The sequence below is a fragment of the Ipomoea nil genome, unplaced genomic scaffold (genome assembly GCF_001879475.1).
Source record: "Ipomoea nil cultivar Tokyo-kokei standard unplaced genomic scaffold, Asagao_1.1 scaffold3069, whole genome shotgun sequence".
NCBI lineage: Eukaryota > Viridiplantae > Streptophyta > Magnoliopsida > Solanales > Convolvulaceae > Ipomoea > Ipomoea nil.
Genome location: NW_017619497.1, coordinates 1147615 through 1156501, shown reverse-complemented (window position 1 = coordinate 1156501; position 8887 = coordinate 1147615). Strand labels below are relative to the sequence as shown.

The window sequence follows — 8887 nt, the reverse complement described above, 5'->3', positions numbered from 1 at the left end:
TTGTACGTCAACTCTCAACAAGAGCACCAATGATGGATTTAATTAACCCGGGGTAGACCCGAATTAATAAACCCGATAAATAAGGGATAGGAAAAGACGTTGAATGTGTGTCGCGGCGACAACTTTGTATTGATAATGTTTGTAGAAGGATTACAAGATGAAATGTAATAATAATACCCAGGAGTAGATGTCCTAACCCAGACAATAATCACTCTTTTTATACTAGCTAACCTCCCAACCAACCCCCCATTCTCGCAGGGCGGTTGGATCCCGCGTGGACCTGGTCAATTGAAAAAGTTAATTTCAATTATGTTAGCTGTTTGATTATGTTAGCTATTTGATTTAATTTCTTTTCTCAAAAAGTTAATTGAAAAAGATGTTTTTTGAATGTTAGCATTTTGAAGTTGATTTTTTAATCAAGTCAAACAATTAATAGTGGTTAAATAAATCAAAATTGACTGATAGATTAATATTTTACCAGATAGGAGCATTATGTATTTACATTTAATAAATGAGTTAATACTCAAAATTGTCCTCGATTATAGTGGTTTTTCCTAATTTTGTCCTAAACGACTTTGGTGTCCTAAACTAGTCCCAGACTTTTGTGTTATTACTCAATATTGTCCTCCGTTATCTAATCCGTCAAATGGGTGTTAAGTACAAGGTTAAATATGTAATTTCAATTTTGGTTTTCTAGGCCTTCTTATTTCACCGCGCCAACAACAGGGTAAAAAATATTTTGATCAAGAATTTCCAACCTTGCGACTGCTCTGCTCAAGCAATAATTCCCCAGAAATTTGCCAAGTAAATTCGTCAATCTGTGTTTATCAAATTCGTCAATCTCTGTTTATCAATTTCGCCTTTCTGTGTTCATGGGTTTATCTATTTCGCCTTTCTGTGTTCATGGGTTTATCAATTTCGCCAGGTAAATTCGTCCAAAGAAAACCCTAAGGAAGCAAAGCAAATTTCTTCCCTACATTGCAATGGATTCAAGACGAAGAAAAAGGGGCGAATGCACTCCGAAATATGGTAAAAATTTTGGTTTGTGTGAGCTTATATATGAATATGTATGTACTGCCAAAGCATAAATTAGTATTTAATGAATTTATTGTGAACGTGCTAGTGCTGAGGTTTAAATATGAGCTTGTGCTAATGAGAGTTGGATGTGGAAAATGGAAATTGAATCTCACAGCAGATTACTTCTCTGTTGAAAATGGAAATGGAAATTGAATCTCACAACAAATTGAATCCCCAGTTTTGGAGAAAAAAATTAGTATCCCTACCTCTGTTGTCCGTGATTACCTCTCTTGAGTTGGAAATTTAGTCTATTCTGAATCAACAGGGCATGTGTTTCATCCTACCTACACAGCTACACTTGAGGACCCCTTCAATGACAGAAGTGGTAAGTCATATCCTGTCAATTTTTTTTTTAACCTGTTGGCGCGGTGAAATAAGAAGACCTAGAAGACCAAAATTGAAATTACATATTTAACCCTATACTTAACACCCATTTGACGAATTAGATAACGGAGGACAATTTTGAGTAATAACACAAAAGTCTGGGACTATTTTAGGACACCAAAATCGTTTAAGACAAAATTGAGAAAAACCACTATAGTCGAGAATAATTTTGAGTATTAACTCTTTAATAAATTATGTACCGACAATTAACATATTATGTATATTTAATTTATTTATTCGTGCATAATCTGTTAACTGAAGGCAGACAAATAATCAAAACATCATTGTATGGTGTAATTTGCGGTAAAATATTATTTTAGGGCAGGTGAAGAAAGACAGTCTTATAGGCCCAAAATTTCAAAAGCAAGTCCAGTATGGATGGGCCCAAGTTAAATCAGAGTCCAGTGGTATTCACTATATAAGGTCTTCTTCTTCATTGATGAGGGTCAGTGAGTTAGGGTTTTCGCCGATAGGAAGTGAAAATGGTATACATCTTTTCTCTTACTGATTTGCCTTGCCTTTGCCTGCGTTGTGCAGTTAACTAAATTTTTCATGTCTTTTTCTGTTATTGATACGATACGAAGGCTCCGAAGAAAGGTGTAAAGCTTCCGGCCGCGGCGGCAAAGAAGAAGCCGGAGAAGGTGGTGAACCCGCTTTTTGAGAAGCGGCCAAAGCAATTTGGAATCGGAGGTGCATTGCCGCCCAAGAAGGATCTTACAAGGTTCGTCAAATGGCCGCAAGTTGTTCGCATCCAGAGGAAGAGGAGGATCCTCAAGCAGCGCTTGAAGGTCCCGCCAGCACTCAACCAGTTTTCCAAGACCCTTGATAAGAACTTAGGTTGGTCTGCTATCTCCTTTATCTTTTTCATTTGATTATATATTTCCCTGTTAGAATAATTGTTTGTTACTGCTGTGGAAAAATTGGAATTTTGGATCCCTATTATGTTGATGCTTTAATAATACAAATTCAACCAGGTTCTGTTGATTATTATATCTTTGATGCCTTTCAATTCATCTTTTGAAGTTAAGTTTATATAATTCCTTTGTTGAATAGGGGATTGGTTATTTGACTAGTGTGTATGGAAAAAACCTGCCTTCTGGTTTTATATGTTTTGTCAAAATAGATATTAGAATGGTTACAAATATTGTTAATGAATTTGAATGTTAAGTGCTAAGTGTGGGTATGATTCTGTTTCTTAATTTGCAGCAACGAATCTCTTCAAGATGCTTCTCAAGTACAGGCCTGAGGATAAGGCTGCTAAGAAGGAGCGCCTTTTGAAAAGGGCCCAGGCTGAAAGTGAGGGAAAGACTCCTGAACTAAAGAAGCCTATTGTTGTTAAGTATGGGCTCAAGCATGTCACTTACCTCATTGAGCAGGTTTAGTCATTGATTCAATAAAAATTCTCTGTGCTGTGTTTGTGTTTTTCAAGCCATTTGGAAATATTATTTATTTGATAATGATTCATTCTTTTCCAGAATAAAGCCCAATTGGTGGTTATTGCTCATGATGTAGACCCGATTGAGCTCGTTGTCTGGCTCCCGGCTTTGTGCAGGAAGATGGAAATTCCCTACTGCATTGTGAAGGGAAAAGCAAGATTGGGTTCCGTGAGTATTAAACATAAACATTTAAGTCTTCATTTATATCCTTTTGTGCTGATGCTTTTATTTTACTCTACTTTCAGATTGTCCACAAGAAGACTGCATCAGTTTTGTGCTTGACCTCAGTGAAGAATGAGGATAAGTTGGAGTTTTCTAAGATTTTGGAGGCTATTAAGGTGAGCAGAGTTGAATTTTATATATCTACTTGTAAAGCATTGCAACCTTTCAATGCTTCCCCTTTACTTGAATAACCAATCTGTTGTTTCAGGCCAACTTCAATGACAAATATGAAGAGAATCGCAAAAAGTGGGGAGGTGGAATCATGGGTTCTAAATCCCAAGCTAGGACAAAGGCCAAGGAAAGGCTTCTTCAAAAGGAGGCAGCGCAGAGGATGTCTTAAGGATATTTGTTATCCATGTTTTTGGACAGACCAAAGTAGACTGATCTTGTGTTGTGAGCAGAGTTTATTTTTTTTACTTGTATTTGCTTTTGACAAAAAACTTAATGTGTCGTTTTACTTGTATTTGCTTTTGACAAAAAACTTAAAATGTGTCGTTTTCCTGCATACAATATAGTCATTGCATTTGCTTTGATGTTTTCTGCTGGAATTCTTTGCAATCATTTCACTCTAAGTAACGTTACAGACCAAAAAAAAAAAGTCTACAGTTCCCCCACCGGACCAAGCACCTGACCTCTTACCGACCAACCAATATAATGCAACATTGTACTCCCATTGCCAAAGTCTTAAATTTCTTTTTGGACTCATTCTGGAATCGCCAGGCAAAAATGTGATACTATTATTAAGAAATGAATATGAATGGTTTACGTTAATGATCAAGAATGCTACTTTTGTGCCCACACGATAGCTTAATTGGTTATGGGTGGTAGATTATATATTGTGAGCAATGCGGACATTAAGTATTGGTCTTCCCACCTAATGAATCAATTGTTGAATCTCCCTACCTTCCATTATTCAGTCAGGGCGGGGGGAGGGGGGAGTGTGATTGAGTGAGGGCCTTGAAAGGTGGAGAGAATTTTGTCTTTTGTAGGCAAGAATGCTACTATACTTTTCAATTTCCTTGGAGATTTTGTTTGTGGTATTGTTGTTTAATACAAGGTGGCAATGTTAGCCCACTGTATGGTCCAAATACACTTAAAAAAAAATTATACTCTTGAAATTTCCTTGTGTTCAATTGTTATTTTTGATTCAGGTCAACTTCAATGACAAATATGATGAAAATCGCAAAAATTGGGGTGGTGGTATCATGGGCTCGAAATCTCAAGTGAGGACAAAGGCCAAAGAAAGACTTCTTGCGATGGAGGCTGCTCAGAGGATGTCTTAATTTGTATTGTCATTTCAAACATGTTTCTTTCTCTGGTGACGAAATGCATTAAATTTTGGTTGTCTTCTGAATTTTTATAGGGTTTTTTAGCCTTTGCATTTTTTAGTTGTTATTTACTACAATAGTACTTAACTGTGAAATTCCTTTACTATTTGACACTTTGATCTCTGCAGTGTTAATCCTAGCCTTCACTTGTTCAATCTCGAACATAGCTAATAGAACCCCTGATTTTGTAGCTTCACCCACCTTTTTAAACTGTTGTGTCTATGAACATGGCCTCTGAAGCTCCCTCGTGACGTCCAGGGCCTCACGAGAATCGCCATTACAACCTTCCACCAGCTCTAGATTTCGCTTCGTTCCTTGATGAAATTTGAAGCTAGCCTTTTCTTGGTCTTCTTGAACAAGATCCCCTCTTTCTCTATTATTATATCATATTAAAGCATCAGCTTGTAGTGTTTTTCCCTCCATCGCAAACGTAACCCTAGTTGCTCACCTTTTGCAATGGTGAGCTACTGCGCTTTCTCCTTGCTTACGTATCCCCCGGTTTCTTTCATCTGATTGCTCTGCAACTAATCATTTTTGTATTTGTTTTTTTTCTTTAATGTGAAGGCTCCGAAGAAGGGTGTGGAACACCCCTTCTAAGAAAAAGCCGGAGAAGGTCCGAAGCAATTCGGCATCGGCGGAGCATTGCCACCCAAGAAGGATCTGCCAAGGTTCGTGAAATGGCCTCAGGTTGTCCGTATCCAGAGGAAGAGACAGATCCTCTAGCAGCGCTTGAAGGTTCCACCTGCCCTCAATCAGTTCTCCAAGACCCTTGATAAAAACCTTGGTCAGTTTGCTTGCTCTGCCACCGATCTCCATTATTACCTGTCGAGAATGACATTTTATGAACTTGTAGATATTTGATCAGATATGCTTATTGCCTTTCTTTTAATTTGTTTATGTTTTATGCATATGGGAATATATATATATATATATATATATATATATATATATATATATATATATATATATATATATATTTATTTATTTATTTATTTATTTATTTATTTAATTTGTTCGTGAATATTGACATATAAGTTCAATATAGGATATTGGAACTAGAAAACTGGAAAGTGTTCATGGCTAGGTATCATTTTAAATGTTGCTGCCATTGAGCTCAGGTATCAGTATAAATATTCACTATTCAGTAATCAGTAATGATTTGTTCTTAGTTCTAACTTCTGGGTAGGTATTAGTATAACTGTATAAGTATTCATTATTTAATGTAAGTATTATTGTGCAATGATGATGCTTCCACCATGTTCTCTGAATATATAGAATTGGGTTTGGTATGATGCCTATGAAGTGTAGTGTTTATGCCATACTCATTGAGTAGTGTGCTCCCAATCCTAACTTGATATGGAAAAAAGGCTATCTGAGCACTCTTTGAGTATTTGCTATATAATCCATTAATTGTTCCAGTATAAGTATTATTGTGCAATGATGATGCTTCCACCATGTTCTCTGAATATATAGAATTGGGTTTGGTATGTTGCCTATGAAGTGTGGTGTTTATGCCATACTCATGGAGTTGTGTGCCCCCAATATCCTAACTTGATATGGAAAAGAAAAAAAAGAAGCTATCTGAGCACTCTTTAGTCTATAATCCTTTAACTCAATCAATTGTTCCAATATTCAATGGCACAATGCATTAAATTATGTAATATTTTGAACTTATTATGTTTTTATGTTATCACTTATCAGGAAGAAGAATAGACTACTCAATATTAGATAATCATATATTCATATGTTAGTTGTATATTGGATATTTGGAGTTTTAGATTTCTGGTTTTCTTTTGCTCCATGGCTGAATGCTGATGGCTGAATTGTTGATTGCTGCTGCTTACATGCAGTTATTTTGCTTTGAAAAATTGAAGTTCTAACTCAAAGTTTTAAATTTGTAAGCTAATATGTAAATTTGTATATTTTGAACTTTGAGTTCTAACTTGTAAGTTTGTTAATTTGATTATATGTTTAATTTTTTCTAAGTTTACTTGTGTTATTTTTGTTGTTAAGTAGTTACTAGTTACTAGTTAGGAGCTTAAAGTACTTAAGTGTTCAATGAAACATGTATAAAATTGTTTATTTTGAAGTAAAATTTTTAATTTTAGAAGTTTTTTTTTTTTTTTGGAAAACCGAACTAGTCCGATAGATAAACCGGATATCCGTCAGAGTAGTTCGGACAATTATCCGACGGATAAACCGACAGAATTGAACGGATAGGATGTCCGTTTCAAAATCCGAAATCCGATTGGGGTGACGATCCGTCACCCCGATCTGTCCGAACCCGTCTGACGCACAACCCTACTTCACCAATTCCAAGCCCGGGAGGTCGCCTTTCAGAATGGCTCCATTTGGTTTATCATCATCTAATGATTTACCCATATTATTAACCCATTGTTTTGCCAATTTAAATGCTCTGTCCAGCTTCACCACTTGAGGTCGTTTATTGTTCTTTGATGTTTCTTCCGTAGTCATGGCTATTATTGCCAGATCCCAGCTCAGTCGTCCTCAGTCCACCGCCGGTCTGGCTCGCATTGTCAATGCACGGCTCCACCGCTGTCCGCAGTTCCGCAGATTGTCCGGGATCGGGAGAGAGGAAAACTATTTTTGACAATTCATAATGTCGTTTCTTTGTTGTTGATGACATCCATGGACACATTCTTGGAAAGGTTCTTTCCAAAGGTTTATAGAAAGAAGAACGTAGATAAAGATTTGAATCGGTACTGCAAGTTTAACAGTAATCACTCACCTAATTATCTTGCTGGGTTTGGGTTTGGTCATGTGCCTGAAATAGATACAAATACTCACCAGCATAGGAAGAAGAAAGCAATCCGATGATGAAATGACCTTTTTAGCCCTTCACTTGACACCTATCTAACTAACAGTTAACAGAAGGACTAATGGTGGAACAAATTTGATAGTCAAGGGTCTATTTTGTCCAAATTAAAAGATGATAACCAATTTTGAAAAATCACAATAGTCGGAGAACCATTGCTGGAATTAACTCTAACTAAAATATGCCAACTTTTTTTTTTCATAAATAAAAACTTTACAAAAAATGGTATACACAAACTACTAAGGATAAAGGATTAGGAGCATTCCTCCTTTGAGGTATGTACATGAGGAGTATGTTAGATATAGCAACCTAATATTGCAAAGATTTATGTTTATGTAATTCACAATCTTGTATATTTGTGTGCCCTATAATTAGTATAATATTGTACAAGTACCCTAAACCCTTTGTGAACCCTCAGAAGGGAAGCACCAAAAAAAAAAAAAAAGGGAATTAGTAACTTCAGCAAATTGCCAGTGCAATGCAAAATTAATAGTGTACATTCGAAGATCTTCTGTGCTGATATTTTGCTCGCTCATACACACACGAGCATTCAGTCCATTACACCATATAAATTCACATTTACCCATCAAATACACAATTAATACTCAAGCTATCATATACACATGAAATGCACAATTACTGTTAAAGACAACCACTTAATATAAATTCACTCACACCAATTACGCATTGTGGCGGCTATAGGAAAGTGCAATTATGAATTGCACAACATAGGTTTCCTCGTGGTCTAGAAGCCACCTACTACCGACATTTATGGTCGGATCGGCTGTAGTCTAGGGATCGAATTTGTTACCGATATGTGGATCGGGTTTATCGTAGCCTAGCGACTGGCTTCTATCGTAGTTTACGGTCGGTTATGCGCCGATCTAAGGATCAGACATTTTCGCGGTCTAAGGACCGGATTATACCGACCTGTGGTCGGATTCGTCCTCCGATCTACAGATCAGGAATATGTGATCCAGTGATCATTCCTTCTGCTCGGATTTTCTTCATCCCTACTGAGTCTTTGCTCAGGATATTTGTGTTGATCTACTGATCATTGATGAGGACGCTTCCCCTCTGATGCCCTTGTTCAGGCGCTCAGTCTAGGGATCGTTCTTTTTACGGATCTTGTGATCGTTAATGAGAACGCTTCTCCCCTACAGTCTTTGTTTAGGTGCTCGGTATTCTGACCGATCAAACGTTGTTGGTGGTGGGATAACCAATCTAGCCGAGCTTAATTGCCTACTTTATAGGGCTTATAAGGCCGGTGGTGGCAATATCGACCTAATCGGGATTAATTACCTACTTCGTATGGCTTGCCGTTGAGATATGATCCCGACTTAATTTGTGATCTAGAGATCAGATTTTACCAACTAAGAGATTGGATTTATTCATGATCTATGGATCGAGCTTGGTGCTGCCTAGAGAACGGCTTATACTGACCTTTGGTCGGGTTGTGCGCCGATCTAAAGATTGGGTTTTCCTTTGCCTCTACCGAAACCAGTGTTCGAGTAATCAGGGGGTCTGAAATAAGCCTATTGATCTTATTACATTGCAATAAAACATAATACATTGAGCTGCATGTACTAGAAAATGTCCTACAT

At 37.0% G+C, this 8887-nt stretch overlaps 1 protein-coding gene across 1 annotated transcript; it reads left to right on the top strand.

Moving 5' to 3' along the window:
* The first annotated feature begins 1898 nt into the window (after positions 1-1898).
* Positions 1899-3657, top strand: LOC109165286 (60S ribosomal protein L7a-1). The gene is made up of 6 exons (XM_019313978.1): positions 1899-1946; positions 2046-2298; positions 2668-2837; positions 2937-3065; positions 3143-3235; positions 3328-3657. Exons 1-6 carry the CDS (start codon positions 1944-1946, stop codon positions 3457-3459), a joined length of 780 nt encoding a protein of 259 aa, XP_019169523.1. The 5' UTR covers positions 1899-1943; the 3' UTR covers positions 3460-3657.
* The last annotated feature ends 5230 nt before the right edge of the window (positions 3658-8887 follow it).

Coding starts and splice junctions, on each gene's coding strand:
- LOC109165286 (XM_019313978.1), top strand. Junction 2,299..2,667: donor GACCCTTGATAAGAACTTAG/GTTGGTCTGCTA, acceptor CTTAATTTGCAG/CAACGAATCTCTTCAAGATG. Junction 3,236..3,327: donor AGATTTTGGAGGCTATTAAG/GTGAGCAGAGTT, acceptor CTGTTGTTTCAG/GCCAACTTCAATGACAAATA.